The sequence below is a fragment of the Dermacentor albipictus genome, chromosome 7 (genome assembly GCF_038994185.2).
Source record: "Dermacentor albipictus isolate Rhodes 1998 colony chromosome 7, USDA_Dalb.pri_finalv2, whole genome shotgun sequence".
Lineage (NCBI taxonomy): Eukaryota > Metazoa > Arthropoda > Arachnida > Ixodida > Ixodidae > Dermacentor > Dermacentor albipictus.
The window spans coordinates 109,683,392-109,709,119 of NC_091827.1; the positions used below are offsets into that span (position 1 = coordinate 109,683,392).

Here is a 25,728-nt window from a genome sequence, read left to right on the forward strand (position 1 = left end):
GCACTAGTCTTGGCACTAGTCTGGCACAGTAGTCTTGGAAGGGCTAATACACTAGTCCTTGGCAGTAATGCGATGTGTCGTCGACGATGAGCAAGGCGTTGTCGTGGCTATTGTGACTGCTGCTTGCTATGGTGTGCGCCGTCGTTAACGGTAACCGCGACGGCTCCATTAGCGTGCACGAAGCTTATTCCAAGAATCAACCCTCGAGAACAAGTCAGCCGGTAATTAAACCTCCGTCGTACGTAACGCCTGGGATATTCACTCGTATTGTGCATCTGTCGTATTCATTTGCAGTACGGTCTGCAACCCAGTCCACTGCGTAGAAATTTTCTTTAGCTTGCAGGCAAGATCCAGGCTCTTGTCAGAGGTTTTCGCTCTACAAAGAGAAGTGTTATTTCTTCGTGGTCTACAATTAGAGGAACGTAATTCGTTGCCACTTCGCTCACGGTATTTGTCTGTGTTACCGTTTTGATTTGTTGTCGTCACTGTCATCGCAATAGAGGACCATTACACTTAATTTGGCGGCTTCACCTACTGTGCTCGCTGGGCTCAGCTCTCCCTATTTCCAAGGCTTGGCGTGCGGCGCCTGGAGCACTGCTTACACATAGGTAATTTCAACGCCCTGCTGCTGCTGTGGCGCCACGTACCATTGAGAAACTTGGACAGCATTCCTAATTTCGGTGCGTAACATATCAACCACGGAAAGTTGCCCTATGAGCACGTCAGCCGCCCGCATCCCCTGGAGTTCTTCCCTGGGGGCAGCCTCGATCAGCTCTCGTAGGGCGCCAATGTCTATGCTTAGAGTAACGGCAAAGAGGTGTCTTGGAACTGTTACGTTGCAGTTGTGCAATGAGGTACGCTTTTGAAAGGCCTTTTCACATCCGCTGCTTCTGCGAGAAAGTCCGTAAGTATCATCGGTGGGTTTTGAATAAGGCCAGCAATGATTTCTTGCTTGACGTTTGGCGTTAGGTGACGCACTTTTTTCTCCTCAGTCATAGAAGCGTTCGCTTGTCTGAATAGCGAAGCCACGTCATCCGCGTAATTGATAACACTGTCATTCAGGCTTTCAACCCTTGCTTTGGTCACTGACTCTGCGTTCTTCTTTCTGTCCACACTGGCATAGGCGCTGAAAACCTTCCGACCACATTCATGTCACGATGTCAACGTCGCCCCGTAGTTCTGGAACCACGTCCACCTGGAATCCTCGAGAGAGAAACACACAGTGTGTCGCCTGCGCTCTTCGGTCGTGTCGTTAATTTAGGCGACCCGCTAGTGGTCAAGCCATTCATTGAGGTCCTGAAGAACGCCTCCATGACACGAATCTGGCGTCCGAAGTTGATTGAAGACGCACTACGCTGAAACGGTAACCACAGAAGGGGATGAATTCATCGTCCTCGCACGGTCAGGTAGCTCGGGCAGTGCTGTGGCTGCAACCCTTGTAGAAGGCAATGACTGGTGCAGACATGTACAGGGTTCATCTAGGTTGAACTACTCGCTGGCCTTGTGTATGGAGTATGCCCCGGTGATTGTATCATCTAACGCCCCACCTCTACTAGAAAGTGGTCATGGAGTTCCCAAGCGAGGCCTTCGCAAAACGGCCTTCTTTTAATAATGGCTGACATTTGGAGAGTGTGCGTATGCACTTCATCGTTCTCGTTAAAGTGACCGGTGGCTGACGGTGCCTGCCACCTCGTGTCGGTATCAAGGTTGATCAAGTTACAGCTTGGGTGTTAAAATATATAAACACCTGTGGACGCAGGATGACCCGTCAGTTGAAGCATAATATAACAATAAATGCAGAACCATAACCCTTTATGCAAGAGCCATGATATCTCGTCAGTTCAGAGATCTGACAAAATCAAAATGACATCAGTCTAACTTTAGATGTGATGTCTTTGGAGATGAAGATGGGCTGCTGAGATTTTGGTGATGGCTAGGACAGCATTAATGATATTTCACAAAAAAAACGCCTGTTGTGCTACCTTTTCACGACCAAACTGCTACTGTGATACATTCATCAAGAGACATTACGTGGTGGAAAAGAAATACGACCACAGAGCTTAGGATCAAATTTTAAGCGAAAAAAGGACGACGATTTATCAAGAAAATCATAGAGATTGTGGTGTCTGCAGGGGATACAACTCAATGCCTTTGAGGGAAAACATGCTGCCACAATACCAGTCTACAATGTAAAAATCCAAGGAACACCTTTTGAAGTCACTGCAATACAACTTACAAGCCTACTGCCAGAAAGAGACACAACGTAGGCGAAAATCGGGACGATGTAAATAATATGTAGTTTTTTGTGCGGTGACATGAGCTGTGCATTAAGAAATTGTAAAAGACCTCACTACTTGAAGCTTTTTTATAAACCTTTCAACTCTTCGTGGCAAGACGAAGAATGTGTCAAGTAATTTATTGCGAGCATGCAGCCACTTTCAAGAGAGCAGCCAAGGAGGTTAAAGCCGTCACGGCCATCTCAACTGATCACTTCGTGCAAGACTTTGTTGCCGATCAGAGCGCAAGCTAGGATTACATCCAAGAGAAGGTTCCTTTGTGAAGGGTTTCTTACGATAAGTTGATACCAAGTTTAAAGGCGACCTTTAGTGGGGTCATTCGAAGGCGATAAGTACATGTCAGCGACATGCAGACCATTCTCACCGAAGTAGAACAATTCTTTAAGAAGAATACCCTGACCTACATTTCCGATAAGCCAAGGAAGACCACGCCGCTAACACCTGAGATCACCGGAAGGAAACGAAAATTGAAAGCAAAGTGTACCCGCAAGTGCGGTTGCAACATTAGACATTAGACATTATTTATTCATCATGAATTTGTACATCAACATAGGCAAACAACTGTTGGGCCCATAGCCAAGGCTAGTGTGGGCCCATGTGGTATACATGCGTTTGTGCTGCGGCGATCAGGACACTGATGAACAAATGTATATTGATTATACATAATTGTACAGGATGAGAAACAAGAGGGAAAAAAGAAAACATACATCAGTGCAACAATAGAATAGTGTTACAGAAAAAATATCACCACAAAGCAACATTCTTAACTAATTTTTGAGAAATATAATCTTTTTATGGAAAATAAAAAGTTACTGGCACTCTTCACTTCTATTGGTAAGGCGTTCCATATCTTTGTACCATGATACTGAATTGTGTCATTATAGATACTTATGCATGAAGTTGTCGCTAATTAGTTGTGAAGGTGTCACGAGGAATGCACGAAGGTGCTTAAGTGGTAACAATGAAACTATCCAGTTGCAAAACAATGAAGCATCACAAAATGAGGTAGCGCTCTGCTCTGAGAACGGTGACCTTTAGGTTTCTAGAAATTATGGATCATATAAGACGTTGTCTAGCGCCGTGACCTCCGCATAAGAATTTGTCTGCTGATGAAACCACTACTTCTGCTATTCCACTACTTGAAGTAGACTTCGAAACGAAGAAGATAAGAAGAACCCTGTTCGCGTGTGCTACCATCCCGCCTACAAGACAGAAAAAACGATTCGAAGCCATGTAGCTATGTGGCACATCCGTTTATAATACTTCATTCCGTCTACAGTCACCGAGTTTTGAGGTGGTTTCTTGTGCACTTGCTTTAGTACTCTGGGAAACATTGGGGATAATGGCAGCATGACACTTTGGAACACTTAAAAGGGTAACTTTCTAGCGAAGAAGTAATTAGTCCAGTACTAATAAGTATGTCATTATCATTCTGCCGTAACCAAGCTAACGACGTGTTTCCTACTGCAATGAAATATAAACGCCTTGCCTCCCTCAGTTTACCAAGATACCAGTGAAAAACGTCTAGATACATGGTATAGCAAATAATATTGCGAGAAGAGGAGTGCACAGCAATATTTTTGAAGCACACTAATAATCTACACATTTTAAACTTTCGGTGCACATCGGATACATGGGGGTTACTATGGCCTACGCCGGCCTTTATTTTGCCCCTCCTATGGAAACAGGGGAAGTTTTCGCGTCTTTTTTTAACGTCTCTAGTGAACTGAAAAGAATGGTTTAGAAATTTTGATTTAAGTGCCAACGCAAAGAGTTAGAAGTTTGACTTCCCGGCGTCCGTAGCTTTTTCACATTTTACGAAAACATAAACTGCGCGCGTGATCTAGTTTTCTTTTTTCAGACAACCGGGACATTGGTATATAAGGTTTCTCAGTGGTGCATTTGCTCGCATGAGTAGCTCAGCTATTAAATGCCACCTCGCTCTACAACGGTGACATTTCCTAAGGTCGTCTTTCAAAAAAATGAAACCAGACCACATTCGAAGACGAATTAAGTAGTCTAGCGTATGCCATAACGATGTGTCCGCGCTTCGAACATTCCTAGGGCTTGGCAATAATGTTGGCCGCTTGTTCCGAAGTTTACGAAATCAACGCACATCTGAGATATAATTTTCGGAAGAGCGAAAAGTGGAGCTGAATGATGCCATGGGACGCTGATTTCCAAGAACAAAGAATCTCGTCGGAATCCTGCCTGCCTGATTAGGTACATCACACCAGCTCCAACTGCCGCATCGGCTGACTCATGGTCGCAGGAACTCGGGGCAGACGTGCGTAAATGGTGGCCAACTGGTTAACTCCGAGCGGTAATTTTTACGAAAACGTTACTAACTTCAATAAAGTCGAAATGCGCATGAATTCGAATTGCGTGTTTGTCAGTGACGTGAAGCTGAAAAAGGTCCGGCGCGTACATGAGGGGTTTACTTCGCCGGTTCGTCACAAGACAATCGTGTCGTTGTTGAGAAAACGGAGCCTAGACACTCGTCTAGGCTCCGTCAACCTGAGTGCAGCGCTTCACAAAATAAGAGGGTTATTTGGCCTTTTACGGTTGAATATGTCCCCGCTAATAGCATTGCTACCGCCTGTACATTATTCTGCGCCCTTTGTGTGACGTCACAGACAGAGAAGCATGTTGGTGAAAGCGTTTCTTGAATTGTGCTGGGAACCATCAGTGCGCTGTCCATCAGTCAGCTGTCAACAGCCGGGCCTTGACGCACCATCAAGGCGGACGCAATCATGGGGCTGACGCCTCGATGGGTTCGTCCTTTATCTCGCTTGGGAGCACGACGCAGACGCATGACTCCTCTCCAGTAGCACGGCACACATCGCAGGGGACGCTTTCCCACCAGACGCGCTATGGCACAGCGATCACGTCAGAGGCGTGCCGCATCGGACGCTGCACCTAGGAATCGTGCTTTGAACGGAAAGAGGAGCCGCGTCGCCTAAACACGACGTTTCGAGTCACGCACGCTGGAAGTTGGAAGGGTAGAGAGCGAGAAAACTTATTAAACGCAAGGGTATTGGGGCATCCTCGCAGCCGGTCCCCGCGCGGCCCCAATGCGCTCAAACGAGACGAAGGGGAGAAGCGGGCGAGTGGCGCGCCACCTGTCGGGGCAGCGCCGTACATTGCGACGAGGGGGTTTTCCGTGTTTGCCGCAAGATGGCTCTGCGCGTGTGCCAAAAGCAGAAGAAATGTAGCGGAAACGTACATCGCTACTCGTTTAACTGCGACTTCTGTAATTTATATGCTCATAATTACCGATATACGCCGCAGTATAACTTTCTACGGCACGTTTCTAAGGCAACACCGCATTCACCAGAGGTGCTTTTGACGCGCTTTGAACCACCGAACTCATGGCTGAGTGGTAGCGTCTCCTGTTCACACTCCGGAGACCCTGGTTCAATTCTCACCCAGCCCATCTTGCACGTTGTTTCATGCGAAGCATATTACGAGATCTCAACCCAGCTCCTCAGACGCGGTGGTGTCGCCTTCAATGACCTTTGACCCCATGCCATACCACATGACACCGTGACGTCACGACAGAGGAGAAACGGGGCTCCAACTCGCGCCGTCGCTCGCGGCGTCGCGGCGGTATATAAGCAGCTGCGTTTGTTTGTAGGTGGCTTTGGCTCAACTCTTGCAAGATGGGCTGGGTGGGAATCGAACCAGGGTCTCCGGAGTGTGAGACGGAGACGCTACCACTGAGCCACGAGTACGATGCTTCAAAGCGGTACAAAAGCGCCTCTAGTGAATGCGATGTTGCCTTGGAAACGAGCTGTTTCTAAGGCTCAGGTGTGCGTCGCTTGCTCAGGCGCACATTTCGTTGCCGCGCCGAACGCTGCGTTGCTCGACGCTCACCGCGTCCAATGCGGGGCGCGTAGTCGCTGCGCCGTAGCCCATTGTCTTACACTCCTTGGCGGGTCGACAGGATCGCTGTCGCGTTCCACTCTTGAGGGCGAAGCAGAGTAACGCATGAGTTGTTTCTTCGTCTAGCCGAACCAAATATAGCAAAGCAACAGCAGTTCACCAGGCTAAACAGTGGTTCAACAAGTAAAATAAAGGCTAGTATGTTTCGCATCCTGGGCTTAACCTTAGCTAAGCCACAGCCATTCTTTATTTATGAATTGCCATTCAGGATTTTTCGCTCACGGCCAACGCCACCGAAGCCGGTGACACCGGCTTTTCGGCGACACCAGCTCCTTAACGCTGTCGCGTCAATAGGGGAAATGTGTCCGAAGAAGTGAAAAGAGGGCTGCATCCAAGACCACTCCTGCAAGAACGGTTGTGATGTCGACTGCGGCTTCGTGGCAGCACTTCCAACCACCTACAATGTTCGGGTACATGTTTATGTACTGTTTCGTGTTTCGTATAGCACGTTCGGCGGGGCCATTAGCAGCTGGGTGATATGTTGAATAAAACTTGGTTGTCATTCTGTTATCTCCCGCCCACGTTGCAAGCGTTTTGCTCCGGAAAGCACGTCCATTGTCACACACTAAGATCATTGTGTCTCGAAAACACCCAGCATTAACAAGAGCAATGACGCTGTTGGCGTCTTTCTTTTCTTTCCCTGGCCATCACCATCCTTGTACAATCATCAATAGCCAGCAAGAAAGCTTTTGTTTTCTTGACGCTTTCCGCTTTCTGAGCTCTGCGAAATCCGAATGAACGATTTCAAACGGTATGCTTGAGTGCCTTGTGGGTATAATTATATCTGTGGGTTGCCTGAACTTAACTTCATTAGTCTGGCACAGATGGCTCTATCTGATGTAGGTTCTGGTATCGTCCTTCATACCTGGCCACGTAAACCTCTTGAGCAGTTTATTGTACGTGCGGCAGAAGCCATCATGCCCACCGGACTCTGCGTTGTCATGGTAGAGATGCAGTATTTTGGGAACCATTGGGGCTGCAACATGATATTCGCCATAGATAAACTTCATTTCTTTGGTGCCCTCCCAAATCTTCATCTGATTAATGTTATGAGGGTAATAAAATGTGTTCGGTACTAACAACCTGGACTGTGCATCAGCATCGGTGAGGAGAAGACTGGGGCGATGGTAAATAACGAAATCAAACTGTTGCAGATAATTTACCCATCTAGCGATGCGTTCTCTTGGTTGTGCCATGCCAAGAAAGTGAGTCAGTGCGTGGTGATCCGTGAAAAGCGTGAATTTTGCGCCTTCAAGGTGAGTTCGAAAATACTGCACAGCTTCCAAGATAGCCAGTGCTTCTTTTTCGGTTGTAGAGTAGTTTCTTTCAGCTGGCATCACGGTACACCTGTTGTACCCGACTACATAATGCTTTTGGTGGTTAGACTCGGAAGATTTCTGGTAGAGGATGGCGCCGGTCGCATAATATCACGCATCTGTAATCAGTACACTGCAAGGAGAAGTCTGGTATCCATAGGATAAGGTCCGACAATATTATTCTCAGATATTCACTGTTCGCAGTCTCACACTTGTCATCGCACTGGGAAGGTCTACCTTTCTACGTCAAACGTGTGAGACATCTTGTCCTAATAGCATAGTCTTTGATGAAGGACCTGAAATGTCCGGCTAGACCAAGGAAAACAGGCAGTGAGTGTATCATAGGTCTTTGCGAATTTTAAAATTCTTTCATCCGATTGCTGCTTTCTACTTTTTGTGTACCCGTCAAAAATTCTTCCAAGGAACACCACCTTTTCTTGGAAGGAGGCACTTTTTTTTGAAGTTCAGCGTGAGATGGTGCAAGGCTAAGAGAGTTCAAAACTTGTGAAAGGTGTTTCTGTTGTTCCTCCTTTGTTTTTGAATAAACAATGATATCATCAATGTAAACGTTACAGAACGTGCACACGTATGGCTTCAGGGTTTCATTCATAATTTTCTGAAACCACTATGGGGAGTTCTTCTAGCCGAACTGTTGTCGATTATGTTCATATAAGTCGAATGGTGTAATCAACGCAGTGTACTTTTTGGTTTCTTCATTCAATAGAATTTGCCAGAAGCCCTTGCAAAGGTCCAATCTTGAAAACCAACGACAGCCACAGGTCTCGTCAATACTCATGAATACTCGGCATTGGGTAAGGTATCAGCTCAGTTTGGTGATTAAGAGCTCGGTAATCTATGCAAATGCGGAAAGTTCCGTTTTCATGACACTGACGGCAGAATGATTCCAGTGTCCAACATGGGGCTTGTAGCTCTGCTTTCAGCCGTATCTTCTTTTCTCGTGACATATACGGAGTTCTAGCCGCTGCTACCTAAGCGAGGTCGAAAAATACCGCATGAGATTTTAACGCTGGTGGGTAGTTCCCTTTGCAGAAAAGCTCATGGAACGCCGTTTGTATGTCGTCCTCACAGCAAATTTATTTTCGGTGTTCAGGTACATCTAGCATGTTCTTTCTTGTTAAGATGTCTTCAGTCAAGACGTTGTCGTTCCAGTAGATCTTCATCTTTAACTTTTTCATATCAGGGCGGGACAAGAGAAAGGCATAACTTACATCCGGCAACACTAATACGTCTGTATGAATGCTGTGACCTTGACATTCAAGAATTACACTCGACCACTCATTACGTGAGCTCACAGTTCCATCGTATGCATGGACATGCAGGGCCCTGCGACTATGCAGGCGGATGACATGGACTAGACTCTTATTTATTATGGAATAAGAGACTCCACGGCCTAGGAGGGCTTTCATTTCAATTTTATCGACCTTGACAGGGACGTGAAGCAAGCAAGTGGGCTCTACGTACACGTATAAATACATTTGAGGCTTTTCATCGACACTGACTTGTTTCTTTGGCAACAACCGACGTGTAGTCAGATCCTTTGGTGTGGCATGTTGACTACTCCCCTCGACACAGTCAGTAAGGGAATACGAACTTTCTTTTAGGCTAAATGTTGGGCTGGTTGCAGGAACCCTTTGTTGATAGGCGTTGAAGTCATCTTTTACGTTCAGCTTAGTTGAATTAGGAATATCTTTTGTTCTATAGGCCTCTAGTTCTTGTGTCAATTCCTTTGTTGGTAACAAAAATTGTAAGTACTGCAGAAGGTTTTTAAATGTCACTGGTGCTTTTACGTGAAGTTGGTTTAGTATATCTACTGATAGCCCTTGTGTAAAAAAATACGGCGTTTTTCGAGTAGGTGCTCTACTAATGAACCACAGAGGTATGTAATGCGTAGAACCACCTCTCAAATTTCAACAAGGTTTTGATTTAAGGCCGGTAAAAAATTTCTTTTCGAACTGCTCCAGTAAGCTGATAGCTTATCCAAAAACAGCCTTTCATACCACTTTCTAGCGGTGGCCCCGACGTGTCGACGCGTATTCTGAATCTTATCATCGTGAGAGAGCCACCCATACATCTCACATGCATATTCGTGAAACCAAAGCCAGTAGTTGGGACTCGCGGAGCTTTCCTCGGGTATATCTGGTTTCACAATGTTCCGTTCGGGGTCATACAACCTGAGCAGAGTTGACATAAGTTCACTCTGATGCGTCATCTGTCGTTGCTGTTGCTCGATGACGTTCAAAATAAGGCTCACCTCTGGCGATGTTTTCTGCTTAACGTCTTTGTGAAGGCTCCAGGACCAAGTCCGCAAGCTCTGGCAGCTGTAGATACACTTTAACGAATCCCGCCTACAGAAGTTCTTCGCGGCTCATAGAAGCTCTCTCCAGCACCACTTCAACGAGGTTGGCCGGTAATCCCAGGCAAGATCTTTGGCTCCCTCACTTTGCACTTGGTAATGGTTAAAGGATATGTCCGGTCGTGACTTTGGGTCAACGAAGAAAGTCACCCACATGTTCGCTTCGACGGCTGCGCCCAAATGTAGCGTTCCTAACTAGGACGGCAGTATAACCGACATAACTTCAGTGAAATGGGTGTCGTCCGCCATTTTGTTCTAACTTCTTCATCCCCCTCTTCTTCCTCTTACTGATCTTTTATGACTGAGCTGGAGCAGACAGCTTCAATAAGGAACTTCACCGGCATAAAATACCTAGAGTGCTTGTTACGCGCAACAGTGTTCTGCTTGTTGGGCTAGAAATCGAAGCATTTCATTCACACCACCGCGTAAATATCTCAGCAGCAGCATCCGTTTTCTTCAAGCTAAAATGCATCTAGGAACACTAGTAAAGGCTTATGAAACGTCTCCTAAAACATTAGATCAGCCCTGTCTGTCTCCTTTGAGTTACAGCACGACGATTATCAATAGCGGTCTCAGCCTTCATGAGCTACTGATGGGGAGGAGACTGCGCAGCTATTAGCAGCTAGTGCCTGATAAGTTCTGCCCTGCTTCTTTCGACGAAAACAAGTTGAAGGAATGCTGTCGGAACCGCATCAGATAGAAGGCAGACTTTGGCTGTCGAAAACAGGCACGATTGCTGTCACCCATGTCACAAGGAGGCAACGTCTTGCTAAATGATTTAAATTTGAAGGTGAGCTTCGCGGCTAAACGAACACGCGAATGCAAATTACTCTTAACACCAGACTAAAAAAATGGGACGAACCACCGAACAGTGATCCACCAGACAGCGTCATAGGGAACGATGCTGACAGAGCCTCACGCATCGGGAAAGAAAGCTCAGAAGCGCTAAGGTCCCAGATGGGTATCGATATCAGACAACGAATACACGCAAAGAAAGAGGCATGATCTTAAAAGAAAAAAAAGCACGCTCTTCAAAGAAAGGAAAATGTATAGCTAGCGGTGCGCCTAACGTGGAGCCGATGATATGCAAACGTTACAACACAACTGGGGCGGAAACAACCTGCAACATTCGATAAACATCAATTATATCTTTGTGCATACGGCGCTGATGTATAAGGGTCATTCCTAGGACGCCTGTGGCGTTTTAAAAGAACCAGCGAGGGTATTTGCGCAATGCTAATTTCCAGTAATCCACAGACTGAGAAAGGAGACCCACGATTCATACAAAATTTAACCACATCACTTCGCGTGCGTGGCTTCACTTAATCACAAAATTATATCAGCGACAGCATGCGAAGTTTCTGCATTTTTTTCCCTCGTAGCTGCAGGCTCATTGATCAGCTGTGTTAGCACCACCTATGGGACGGGTCTGAGCCATAACGAAACATGTTTTAGGGCCTGGCGCAGGAGGGCATAGAATGAGACTTCATGCCATTGCCGTCATCGTCCTTTTACTGATGTTGTGGCGCCCAGTCTCTCGTCACGTACATTGGATTGGCTAAAAATATTGTCGCCCTTTTCGGTTCGTGAAGATGGCCGAACATGTATTAGTTACACGCAGTGTTGCACCATGCAAGCCAAACTTTGCAAGCAGTGAATATTGTATATGTTTTATTTCACTATTCTTTCGCCTCATTTTCGCTGTTGCCTGCTTGGCGTGGTGAGCACACTTCAGTAGTGCTCTCCCTTTTTTGCGGTTTTACCACTGTTTTTTTTTCTTTGCGCGTCAGGCAGGCCCTACGACAACGACCCCGTTCACGAGCCAACTCTCGCTGTCGCTCATTGCATTCCCACAGTTGTGGCTGGGATAGAATGGGCGGAACCACTAATCCAAATTTCCGTATATTAGGCGCAAGACCCACCACTGGAGATGTGGGCGCGGCAATCGTTTTGATGATTGGCTGTATTCGTTGGACAATTGGCGGTGGTTGGACAATTGGCGTCTTTGTGTTCCTTAATGAGGCTCCATACACGTTCAGCAGCGACGGAGTGAACGACGTCACTGATGGTATGGCCGCAGTCCGCCGTTGTCGCTTGCGTTCGATGTCTCGAGTTTGCTCGGTGGTTAGCACCAACCGCCCGTCATTGCCGCTTGCGATTCTTCAATATTAAATTGCTTCAAATTTAAATCTCCCCGTCACGTAAGACAATGAATGGCTCATACCCCCTTAAGCAATGGCTCATACTCCCGTAAACGGAGCCTCTCCATAATGACGTCAGAAGAGAAATTTTACGCTCGGATGGCGAGCGGCAACGGATTTAGGTCTGAAAGACGACGGTGAAAGTGCGAGCAGTGGCGAGAGCGTTGTTTGCGCGGTTGCGCTGAGGGGCGCCAACGAGCCAGCTGCGGAAGACGACAGCGCTCGAGCCATTGCTGATGACTATAGGTTTAGCGAAGTCCGACATCGACGGCACAGCGTCCGCATAAACAACTTTGCTGTAAATACGTTCCTTCTGGCTGGTAACGCTTTTTAGAAGCTTAAACATTGTTGCATGCCTAACAGATTGTCCACCGAACGTCGCTCTTAATGAACTAGCAACGACTATTGCACTGTTGACCTGTAAAAGACAGAGTACATGATGAAGCCTTATTTGACTGAATGCGATTTGTATATACCAAAGCAATGTCTATTGAAGTGCAATCTAATAGAGGAAGATCTTACGCAAAATGTTTCGTTAGAGAGAAGTCGGAGGAGTCTTTATCTTGATTCTCACGTGTAAGCTTACAATAAATACCATACTCCTTCAAAACACAGCGATTTGCTCGTAGTTAACGAGGAATCCCTGAACTCAGGTAAAAGAATAAAAAAACGTGTCTATCATAACTAAAATTAAAGTCATAGAGCAAAGTTTAAAGCGAAGCTTTTTTTGCGAACTCTCCTGGACTTTCCTTTACGTGGATGCTACATGCTCCTGCCGAGTTGCCGGACTGCTCACGCTTCAAAAGAGGAGAACAATTACGTCCCCGTTGGTGGGATCGAACCCGGCCCCCCATTACATCTGTCCGATCCTTTGACCACCGGGCCACACTCACACATGCCCTTACTCTGTGCCAACCACAACAAACTCTTTTAAGATTTCCGCTACCTGTTAAGGCAGTGCCTAGCGCGGTTGCATAAGTAGAATGCGCAAGCGCCGGTTTCTTTTACGGCATGGACTCAGGAACGAAAGGAACAAAGTTTTAGCACTTGATTAAGCGCTTATCGAAACTTTCACTTCGCATAGATTTAAAATTGTGCGTTGGACTTGGAATTTTCTCTGTTGGCTGAAACATATAGTTTACGCTAATCTTTAAACTTGTCCACATTCACCTGTGACTACCAGATTGATTGCTTTATTTACCAATTTCCAGGGATATATTAATAACCTTCATGTGAAGTCCGACAACGCCAACCCGTACGAGGTGAAAGAAGTTTCGAACACCATACTTTTCGGCCAGACAAACTGGCACAAAGTGGAAACCCTGGAAATCCATTGGGTGGCGTGGAGCAGCGCCCACAATAAGAGTTCGAACCCCAGCTTGTTGGATCAGCTGTTTGTTCCGGATCAGTATGGCGAGGTAAGTGAGCGAAATCGCTATTCTCCTTCTGCTGCTTCTTCTGATGCATTGTTTACACAGTAGACGTCGCTTATAAGAATTCTATATGACACCACTGTTATTTAACATGGCGGCAAGCATTGATACCTTTAGGTGGCCTCACTCCTATCCTACTCCAGTTAGCACACCGTATGACCACGTCAGTTCTGGAAGATCCGGTAAGGCCCAACTATGAACAGAATGTAATGAACAACATTTGCTGGCGTTGCATTGAGAATACAAGTGATTCTTTCATAGCCGGCCATTTCGCATACAACACTGCCAACACTTCGTGAGCAGGCATTCGTTTACATTTCGATGTGTTGTGCAGCAGTAACAATTCGTCACCTTGGAAGTAATCTAGGAGTCAGGTGCACTTTCATAAAGACCAGTGCTGATGGCTCCACAAATCCGCGGCTGGCCATCGCTTCTTTCTTATTTTTCACAAAACACGTAGATTACAAAGTTCGTGGTTGATTAGTTTTCTACTGCGTTCCTAGCTCTCAGCGACTTCATTTTACGCAGAAGTGCCGAGTCAGAACTATCACATAAGATACACTCGACAAAACGAGATAATTTGATGGCGTTACAGGTTTTCTGAGGCTGTTGCAATTAGCCACAGTCACACACAACTGAGCACCGCATTTCAGTGGTGACGGTGGTAAATGGCCTTTCATCATTGGTTTCTCTGTACAGCGAATGAATATTACTGTCAAAAAACAATTATGGTACTGAAGTTTGTACCAATTTTGCTGATAGATTAAGAAATAGGCAGATAAGCAGTGAAATAGCTGGCTCCTTTCCTCTTTTCTGCCCTTGTGGAGCTCAACGACACTCTTTCTTCAAACATGAGGGCACACTTGATACCAAAGAGAAAGACGCTTTTCCCTATTTGTTGATGTAAAAAAAAGAAAACTTCTAGCATGCAGCGCCATCAATCAAACATGAGCAATAGATTGAACTAAGAAACTCGGTGTTCCAATAAAATGTTATTAAATGCGCATTACATATTTTCGCAATGTCGGTGCCATTAGAAGGATATGTATATTTATAGAAAATAAGATACCAGCAGGGCTTGATATATCCCTGAGTCTCCTGTTACACTCGTTATGTTTTCAGAAAATTGTATGCCAAATTTTAACCCACACAGCATCAGCACGATAACGACATGTTTGAAGTGTTCATTTACTTTCCAGTACCACTACCAGCACTACGACATCTTCCACGTAAGAACTGGATCTGTCATTACTGTACTTACGAAGTTCCAACAGAACACTAATCCAAAGAAGAGAGATACTGGATTTTATAAGGCGTAAGTATGGTAGAGGCTGATGCGCAGGCCGCAGAAATTCACTGGGACTATAGCATAAACATTGAGTAGTTCACCATTCACTGCTGTGTTCCGATGTCATGCATCCTGAAGCATGCCGCATAGGAGATATTGTATGTTACTATGTGTCGCTCCTTAATACGTGAGGCGCTCCCATACAGCTCGCGGTATGGCGTCCCTTTACCACCAGTGCCGATGCCGCGAGATGGGACTACGAGGGTTCGCCGTCAGCGCGCTGACTTTGCCACAAGGTGAAATACAGCACAACTTCGCCGACTACCTCGCAGTAACATAGCGAACACCTCGACAACACCTCCCTATCACTTCTCTCCTTAACACCGACGGTGCACTGGTCCCCACCCTAGAATCCGAATGCAGCCCCCGAAGGAGGTGCGCTTGCTGTTCGTAGAAATGCCGAGGATCTTCCACCGCCTATTGGTTGTAAATTTTCACTTTTTCACGGGAAGGGCAGCTTTCCCCCTCACACACACACACACACACACACACACACACACACACACACACACACACACACACATATATATATATATATATATATATATATATATATATATGCGTGCGTGTAACGGACCTCACGAAGACGGTACGGTGCACTAGAAGAAAAAGAGGTAGACGAAGAATAAAGCCAGTGTTCGGGCAACCATGTATGACTCCGTCTCTAACCTTCTGCTCGCGTCACACAAGTCGACAGGATAAAGACCTGGCAGCCACCTCATCGGCCTCACATCATCATGCCAGTACGCATTACCACGGCGTGAACGCAGAGCGCACAGCTCCATCACCGACACCGACCAGCATCATGACCGCATCACCGCAGGCCTTAGACATACTCAAGTACACCGGATCAGCGCACGATGAGCCCGTGGTGGACTGGTTTCGCCTCCTCGAGTGCCATGCATTCGCTGCATCATGGTTGGAACAGGATATAGTCGCCAACTTCAATGACTACGTCACCGGTCAGGCATTTTGCTTCTACCTAATGCACATATTTGATGAATTGTAGGACAAAACGAAGGAAAACATGATCAGTCAATTTAAGGTATACGCTGCAGACTCCCTCATTATACAACAGCTGGAAACATTACAACTGGGTCGCCGCAGTCACGCACAGTTTTCACGTAGCGATCGTCATCTGTACCAACCGAATTAAGTCACGTATGAGCAGATCGTCGACGACTTTCCCAAGTAGTTATCCTCCCAAAAAGAAGCGCAAACGCATGCCTTGCGTAATGATGACGCCAATCAATCAATCAATCAATCAATTTTATTTACCAGAAACAAAAGAAACTGGAACGACACCGTGGCTAAAAGCTGTCACAGCAGCCTAATTAAAAAAAATAATGGGGTTTTCCGTGCCAAAACCACTTTCTGATTATGAGGCACGCCGTATTCCGAACGCAGTGATAGGTTTTTGCCATGTGCTGAACCTGACGCTGTGCCGGTGGACATGTTGATGATATTGTGTATGCAAAGTGTGTGGCGAACTCGTATGGCTGTACGCAATGCTGATGTTGATGCAAGGCCAGCAAGGTATTATTTTACTGAGAATGTTAGTTATACAAGCGAAGTGTTGAAACTGCTAAGTGATCCGCCAAATTGGCTTTCAGTGTTGGACAGTTTGGCTTCGATGAAGCCATTTTAACATGACACGTCAGTCTTAGTAACGACTAGACGTTATAACATTCGGTTTTATTTGACAATATTTGTATGTCCTTGCCAAGCCGGTAATAAAGAAAAAAAATTATGAGGCACGCCGTAGTGGAGGACTCCGGAAATTTCGACCAACTGGGGTTCTTTAATGTCCACCTAAATCTAAGTACACGGGTGTTTTCGCATTTCGCCCCCATCGAAATGTGGCCGCCGCGGCCGGGATTCAATCGCGCGACCTTGTGCTCAGCAGCCTAACACCATAGCCTCTGAGCAACCGCGGCGGGTCTGTCACAGCAGCTTGACGGAGGCCCAGGGTCCCTTACATGGCAGTAGCACTCACATGATATATGCACAGAAGGCTTTATACGCATGAAACTTTACACACCGCACGTACGCAAAAAAATGACATTTTACACTTAAATGTAATGTACAAAAATGTCGCTATAAACAAAGAAAGTAATCATGCAAACCTTTTTTTATTTAGCGTAGCTGTGTGCTTATATTACTTTAGTACAGTCGGTGCATTATTTGTTAAGGACTGTAGGCTGTAATTGTGTCGAAACCATGGTACATTCCATACCTCGGGTTTTCGTGTAGTATGTTTTGTGTGATTGGAGAGTTCTAGCTGAGCAAGGCATGTCAAATAATCCTTAACACACTCGGATGAGAAGTAGATTGTTTCTAGTTTTCTATGTTCGTAAAATTTATCTGGGCGGTTTAGTCTGTATTTGAGGAATATATTATCTGTTGGTCTAAGCGGTTAACCATCTTCATGATATACGCTATGGACATTTGACGCGCTCGTACCATTGTCTTTCTTGAACGCGCGGCTCGCCATCGGGTGTCTCGTCACGTGACACTTTGACGGCTGTCAAACAACACCCCATTCTAGAGTTACTTATTCTGATGAAACGAAGCCAGTTTGCTTACTGCAAAGACGAAATCAGAATTCAAGTACTAGCACCAACGAACATACCTTTCAAGACGAAGACAAGTTAGACCCATATACATCTATACATCTAGCTGCTTCGCGACTTTCAAGCCTCCTTCTCCGTATTACACCTTAACAAGACGCTGCCAGTGCCGATGCGTCGCACACACAAAGCAGCATCACGCATTGTGTAATTAGCGATGCGCCCATCTATCATGTCACTGCGGCCGTCTCGGCGCCGAAAGCATAACAAACAGCGATACCGAAAGCACAGATACTACGACAAGAAAGAATTCAACGCGCAAGCCAACACAACCCAAGCAGGACTGAACGAATACAACATTTTCCCAGAAATACGTGCCGTCGAAGACGACTTTGGCAACGATCAAGACTGCCTACGCCGGGAACTTCATCGGCGACTCTAAACAATATGATGCAAAGGATACGGACCGTTTTCGAGTAAGATAGTCCAACAAGCTTTGAACCGAGCAGCAGCACATGTCTACCAGGTGCGACAAGTGGTCAAAAGAACTTGACAAATAACAGACGTGACACGAGTGTAGGCCACATAATGTACCAGTCAGTCACCAAGGTACTCAACCATAAGCTGCTCTACCGACGCCAGGTGGTGCACCTGGCTCATTCATTTGCGACAATGGCACATTGGCACACCAGTGGTATTCATGTGCGGGGCACTCATATGTCGCCCGGTACGCTACAGCCAGCCTCGCCCATCAGAGCTATTGTAGAGGTGGTCGGACAGCTGCACTTTTCTATGAAGCCGATATGGTTACGAAACTATCGCGGGACATTACGCTAACTGCGTGTCTTTATTATTCACTTATCAGCATCGCCTAGTTCCCTCGCATGTTACTTGTTGCTCGCACTCTGACGGGAGAGGGGAAGCGTGTAACGCACAAAGACGGTACGGTGCACTTGAAACGAAAGAGGTAGACGAAGAATAAAGGCAGAGTTCGGGCGACCATGTTTGTCTCCGTCCGCAACTTCGTGCTCGCGTCGCGCACACACACACACGCACACACACACGCACACACACACACACACACACACACACACACACACACATATATATATATATATATATATATATATATATATGTATTGTCGCAGCACTGCGCGGCTCAGGCAGAGAAAGCAGAAGTAGAGTGTGCGCGCGTGATCTCGCGGTACTCTGCGCCGGCTGGGCTTGGCCTGTAGCTTCCCTCTCGGACTTCGTTTCACCGTTTCACCCTGTAAATAAACATCATTCGTAACATCAATTTACAAGACCTCATAGTAGGAGACGGTTCAATTTCACAGCCTGAGTCATCTCGCACCACCAAGAATTTGGCGTCTCTCGGTGGTGAAATCTTCCTTCGTGTAAATGTCATATACATGCCTATCACTAATACTGCTTCGCTTTTCCGGCGAAACTGCAGCCTCTCTCTGTTTTTTTTCCTTTTCCTATGAGTCTGAGTAGAAGGGCTGCTGCGCATGATTGCTGTTGATTTTAATTTCGAATGACTCCGGCCTGGCCTGATTTCAGTTACTGAGTTAATTATAAAACTGTCATGCACCAAGGCTTAAAAGAAGAGCAGTAGCGTTAGTCCTACCACGAGCAATATTTTTGATACTGCGATTTATTTCGGTAACTGCATATAATTCTCTAACTAGAGAAGCACTGCCCTAATTATGGAATTGTCAGTGAGATACTTGTAGGTACCCCCAATTAACATCTCACTGCGATGTTTTCATTGAAGTACTAATTGCATTCAATTTTTCCCGACTGGATGTGAAACCTCATGGAATATGAAAACTTGCACGTGACTGCCCTCCAAACCATATCTTAAAACAGCGCCCTTCAATAAGCTGATTTAAAGCAACTGCATTGCCTGTCGATGACCCGAAGAGACAGAGCATCACCTTGATAATGGTACGGAAGGAACACCAACGGCAGGTTTCGAGTTTCGCAGCTATTACTTCCTCTCATTTCTCCTGCTCGCTTATTATCCGTCTCTCAAGACCGTCTGATGAAATTGATAACAAAGGCCCCTCGATAACGCTACCGAAGCGCCGCTTTGACTACGCACAAAACGCCAAAAGCAACTGAATAAAAAATGAAATGTTTCAAGATCCCGGCTTTACTCGCACCACACTGAAATAGAGCGCGCGGAGCGATATTTCGCCTCAGAAAATTGCTTAGGACGAAAGCCAAATTTAAGTGACGGCTTTATTTTTCATCAAAGTGTATGCGAGCTGCAAAAAGATGTTCGTGGCAAAAAAAGTGAAGCAAACAGACAGAGAAGCGATGCATGTGTACAGAAAAGGCAAAACTGATGCGTTCAGGAAAGAAAATATACCACTTCTAAATGAGACGAACTGGCAATGGGCATGCCTGCACAAGAAATACGAAAAAAAACATCAAATTTCAATGTGTCCTTATTATCTACGAATTCGTAAGCCCCTTTGAACACCTGCTGCTGTCTAGAGCACGTGTTCGAATAGGTGTCCTTCTGCAGCTACGCAGCCTGAGTCCGCTTTGTCACATCTGCAGTAGGGTTCTTGAGGAACAACGCTTGAATTCTATGGCAGGCATCCGTCATATTTGCCTTGAGCTTTTCTGACGTCCGTCGTGATCATGAAGGCACGATCTTTCACTAACCCCAAAACGCCAGGTGACCTAGCCGGGCAATTTCCAGGCCCGTGCCTTCCAATCCATGGCACATGAAAAGTCGAATCCAGCCAGTTTCGTGCTCAGCTGCTGCGCTTGCTTATGCCACAGAAGCGGAAGATGTGACAGCGGGACTTCGATGACAAGGACATCAACCACTCCTTCAAGGATTTCGTCCACATAACGCTCTCCATTCAATGTGTGATCGAATAAGATGGGACTGATTATAGCACGGGCGTAAATACCAAACCACACGTTCAGCGACCCCTGGTACTGGTGATGATTTTGCATTAGAGAGTGCGGATGTGAGTCCTTCCAATAGTCTACAATATGGAAATTTACCTGGGCGTTTCTGCAAAAATTGGCTTCGTTTGTGCACGTGATGTTGCAGAAAAAGTGCGGTGACTCATCAGCTTTTGTTTGGACCCCATTGGAGAAATCGGCTATTTTACAAGGCCCTATCTTTCAAGCATTGGTGCCGGTTAAGGTGGTAAGGTTGAAGAGCCGTCATTTAGAATCCTACGAACAGTTTACCAGGAAATTGGTACCTGGGTGGCCACGTCCCGCACGATAGCATAAGGGTTTGAAGTCATAAATCATCATCATCATCATCATCATCATCATCATTTCGTAGTACACCCGTGCTTAGGCTAGGGATCAAATATGGAATCATCCGCTGTTGTTTCTTGAAGCTTCCGGTTAGTCTCAGGTTTTCCTAATTTCTGATGATAGTCTATGCAACTGGTCTGCCACAACACTTCCATGACTGATACATATTTCTGGACTTCCGCTGGTTACTGTTTGCAGTTCCGAAGGCAAGGATCATCTTTCTTTCTGATCATTAAGGGAACACATGGTTACTGCGACGAAATAAAACGCACATTGAAACATTTGCACTGAAGCTGTCAATTCGATTTTCTCGTGATAGGTTTTCTGGTGGAGAAAAAGGCATCCGTGCACTTTACCTACACTATGACGAAAGCTATCAGAGCTTACTTCCAACTAACACCAAGCACGACGTATTACTTCGGCCCGGGCGCGGCAAATAAGGCAGTAGCTTGATTATGTTTTCCTTTATGTACTTTATTTTGTTCTGGCTAGCTCAGAGGTAGCATATTCGAGAGCGCTGCTTTATGATGCTGGAGGGAGCGCAGTCACATTCTCCATATTTCGAAGGATTTATTTACCAATCGTAAAAAAACTGTAAGCACATAGTACGTCGCTGAAAATACCGCAGTGGAATGTCCCTTGGCTGTGCCTACAAATGCATCATTGACACTTTGATAATTAGGACAGTACGCCCCGAGTTAGATAATTGATTACAATGGCCTAATTAAATATCAATAACGAAAACATTACTGGCAGCTACACCACTGTATTGGAAACGATATGCCCTAAATTGTCTTAGTATTGTATTGCTCTATTGGTGAATGACAGTTCATTGGTATAACCTGTGTATATATATATATATATATATATATATATATATATATATATATATATATATCCTAATTTCTGATGATATATTTTCTGATGATATATCTATATATATATATATATATATATATATATATATATATATATATATATATATATATATATATATATATGGTCGGCAGAGTCGGCGATCGTCGAAAATCTGATCACCGGGTCAAGCGCGTCGGCTTTTATACAGCAGTCGTCGAATGTTCCAGGCTAATCGTTGGGATCCGCGTGCCTTCCACAAAGTTCAACACCATTGGCGTCAGGCGATGAAATCAGATAACACAAGGTTCGGCAACAACAGGCAGCGGATAGAAGCATCGATAACTTTCCAGAAACTTCGGAGACATGTAGGCGCGTCCAACATGTATTGGGGATAAGATAAGATGAGAATTGGGAATACGAGTTAATGGAGAATACCTTAGTAACTTGCGATTCACTGATGATATTGCCTTGCTTAGTAACTCAGGGGACCAACTGCAATTCATGCTCACTGACCTGGAAAGGCAACGCCGAATGGTGGGTCTAAAAATAATCTGCAGAAAACTAAAGTAATGTTTAACAGTCTCGGAAGAGAACAGCAGTTTACTATAGGTAGTGAGGCACTAGAAGTGGTAAGGGAATATATCTACTTAGGACAGGTAGCGACTGCGGATCCGGATCATGAGACTGAAATAATCAGAAGAATAAGAATGGGCTGGGGCGCATTTGGCAGGCATTATGAGATCATGAACAGCAGGTTGCCATTATCCCTCAAGAGAAAAGCTTATAAGAGCTCTGTCTTACCAGTACTCACGTACGGGGCAGAAACCTGGAGGCATACGAAAAGGGTTCTAAGCGACCTAAGCGAGGTCGAAAAATACCGCATGAGATTTTAACGCTGGTGGGTAGTTCCCTTTGCAGAAAAGCTCATGGAACGCCGTTTGTATGTCGTCCTCACAGCAAATTTATTTTCGGTGTTCAGGTACATCTAGCATGTTCTTTCTTGTTAAGATGTCTTCAGTCAAGACGTTGTCGTTCCAGTAGATCTTCATCTTTAACTTTTTCATATCAGGGCGGGACAAGAGAAAGGCATAACTTACATCCGGCAACACTAATACGTCTGTATGAATGCTGTGACCTTGACATTCAAGAATTACACTCGACCACTCATTACGTGAGCTCACAGTTCCATCGTATGCATGGACATGCAGGGCCCTGCGACTATGCAGGCGGATGACATGGACTAGACTCTTATTTATTATGGAATAAGAGACTCCACGGCCTAGGAGGGCTTTCATTTCAATTTTATCGACCTTGACAGGGACGTGAAGCAAGCAAGTGGGCTCTACGTACACGTATAAATACATTTGAGGCTTTTCATCGACACTGACTTGTTTCTTTGGCAACAACCGACGTGTAGTCAGATCCTTTGGTGTGGCATGTTGACTACTCCCCTCGACACAGTCAGTAAGGGAATACGAACTTTCTTTTAGGCTAAATGTTGGGCTGGTTGCAGGAACCCTTTGTTGATAGGCGTTGAAGTCATCTTTTACGTTCAGCTTAGTTGAATTAGGAATATCTTTTGTTCTATAGGCCTCTAGTTCTTGTGTCAATTCCTTTGTTGGTAACAAAAATTGTAAGTACTGCAGAAGGTTTTTAAATGTCACTGGTGCTTTTACGTGAAGTTGGTTTAGTATATCTACTGATAGCCCTTGTGTAAAAAAATACGGCGTTTTTCGAGTAGGTGCTCTACTAATGAACCACAGAGGTATGTAATGCGTAGAACCACCTCTCAAATTTCAACAAGGTTTTGATTTAAGGCCGGTAAAAAATTTCTTTTCGAACTGCTCCAGTAAGCTGATAGCTTATCCAAAAACAGCCTTTCATACCACTTTCTAGCGGTGGCCCCGACGTGTCGACGCGTATTCTGAATCTTATCATCGTGAGAGAGCCACCCATACATCTCACATGCATATTCGTGAAACCAAAGCCAGTAGTTGGGACTCGCGGAGCTTTCCTCGGGTATATCTGGTTTCACAATGTTCCGTTCGGGGTCATACAACCTGAGCAGAGTTGACATAAGTTCACTCTGATGCGTCATCTGTCGTTGCTGTTGCTCGATGACGTTCAAAATAAGGCTCACCTCTGGCGATGTTTTCTGCTTAACGTCTTTGTGAAGGCTCCAGGACCAAGTCCGCAAGCTCTGGCAGCTGTAGATACACTTTAACGAATCCCGCCTACAGAAGTTCTTCGCGGCTCATAGAAGCTCTCTCCAGCACCACTTCAACGAGGTTGGCCGGTAATCCCAGGCAAGATCTTTGGCTCCCTCACTTTGCACTTGGTAATGGTTAAAGGATATGTCCGGTCGTGACTTTGGGTCAACGAAGAAAGTCACCCACATGTTCGCTTCGACGGCTGCGCCCAAATGTAGCGTTCCTAACTAGGACGGCAGTATAACCGACATAACTTCAGTGAAATGGGTGTCGTCCGCCATTTTGTTCTAACTTCTTCATCCCCCTCTTCTTCCTCTTACTGATCTTTTATGACTGAGCTGGAGCAGACAGCTTCAATAAGGAACTTCACCGGCATAAAATACCTAGAGTGCTTGTTACGCGCAACAGTGTTCTGCTTGTTGGGCTAGAAATCGAAGCATTTCATTCACACCACCGCGTAAATATCTCAGCAGCAGCATCCGTTTTCTTCAAGCTAAAATGCATCTAGGAACACTAGTAAAGGCTTATGAAACGTCTCCTAAAACATTAGATCAGCCCTGTCTGTCTCCTTTGAGTTACAGCACGACGATTATCAATAGCGGTCTCAGCCTTCATGAGCTACTGATGGGGAGGAGACTGCGCAGCTATTAGCAGCTAGTGCCTGATAAGTTCTGCCCTGCTTCTTTCGACGAAAACAAGTTGAAGGAATGCTGTCGGAACCGCATCAGATAGAAGGCAGACTTTGGCTGTCGAAAACAGGCACGATTGCTGTCACCCATGTCACAAGGAGGCAACGTCTTGCTAAATGATTTAAATTTGAAGGTGAGCTTCGCGGCTAAACGAACACGCGAATGCAAATTACTCTTAACACCAGACTAAAAAAATGGGACGAACCACCGAACAGTGATCCACCAGACAGCGTCATAGGGAACGATGCTGACAGAGCCTCACGCATCGGGAAAGAAAGCTCAGAAGCGCTAAGGTCCCAGATGGGTATCGATATCAGACAACGAATACACGCAAAGAAAGAGGCATGATCTTAAAAGAAAAAAAAGCACGCTCTTCAAAGAAAGGAAAATGTATAGCTAGCGGTGCGCCTAACGTGGAGCCGATGATATGCAAACGTTACAACACAACTGGGGCGGAAACAACCTGCAACATTCGATAAACATCAATTATATCTTTGTGCATACGGCGCTGATGTATAAGGGTCATTCCTAGGACGCCTGTGGCGTTTTAAAAGAACCAGCGAGGGTATTTGCGCAATGCTAATTTCCAGTAATCCACAGACTGAGAAAGGAGACCCACGATTCATACAAAATTTAACCACATCACTTCGCGTGCGTGGCTTCACTTAATCACAAAATTATATCAGCGACAGCATGCGAAGTTTCTGCATTTTTTTCCCTCGTAGCTGCAGGCTCATTGATCAGCTGTGTTAGCACCACCTATGGGACGGGTCTGAGCCATAACGAAACATGTTTTAGGGCCTGGCGCAGGAGGGCATAGAATGAGACTTCATGCCATTGCCGTCATCGTCCTTTTACTGATGTTGTGGCGCCCAGTCTCTCGTCACGTACATTGGATTGGCTAAAAATATTGTCGCCCTTTTCGGTTCGTGAAGATGGCCGAACATGTATTAGTTACACGCAGTGTTGCACCATGCAAGCCAAACTTTGCAAGCAGTGAATATTGTATATGTTTTATTTCACTATTCTTTCGCCTCATTTTCGCTGTTGCCTGCTTGGCGTGGTGAGCACACTTCAGTAGTGCTCTCCCTTTTTTGCGGTTTTACCACTGTTTTTTTTTCTTTGCGCGTCAGGCAGGCCCTACGACAACGACCCCGTTCACGAGCCAACTCTCGCTGTCGCTCATTGCA

General features: G+C 45.6%; 2 protein-coding genes across 6 annotated transcripts in view; both read left to right on the forward strand.

Moving 5' to 3' along the window:
• The window catches only part of LOC139047893 (uncharacterized), a 149,408-nt gene extending 134,523 nt beyond the window's left edge, over nt 1-14,885 (forward strand). Inside the window, exons 5-6 of the mRNA XM_070522068.1 lie at nt 13,345-13,551; nt 14,766-14,885. Of these exons, the coding sequence (XP_070378169.1) occupies nt 13,345-13,551; nt 14,766-14,885 (327 nt within the window). The remainder of the gene's footprint in view (nt 1-13,344; nt 13,552-14,765) is intronic.
• A 904-nt stretch (nt 14,886-15,789) lies between these two features.
• Nucleotides 15,790-25,728, forward strand: part of LOC139047577 (uncharacterized) — a 216,372-nt gene continuing 206,433 nt past the window's right edge. For 3 of the 5 annotated variants that reach the window (XM_070521434.1, XM_070521431.1, XM_070521433.1), the window contains exon 1: nt 15,791-15,876. In XM_070521434.1, the coding sequence (XP_070377535.1) occupies nt 15,862-15,876 (15 nt within the window). In that variant the 5' untranslated portion in view covers nt 15,791-15,861. Of the gene's footprint in view, nt 15,877-25,728 lie in introns of all 5 variants that reach the window. The other 2 variants (XM_070521432.1, XM_070521430.1) reach the window with 2 other exon arrangements.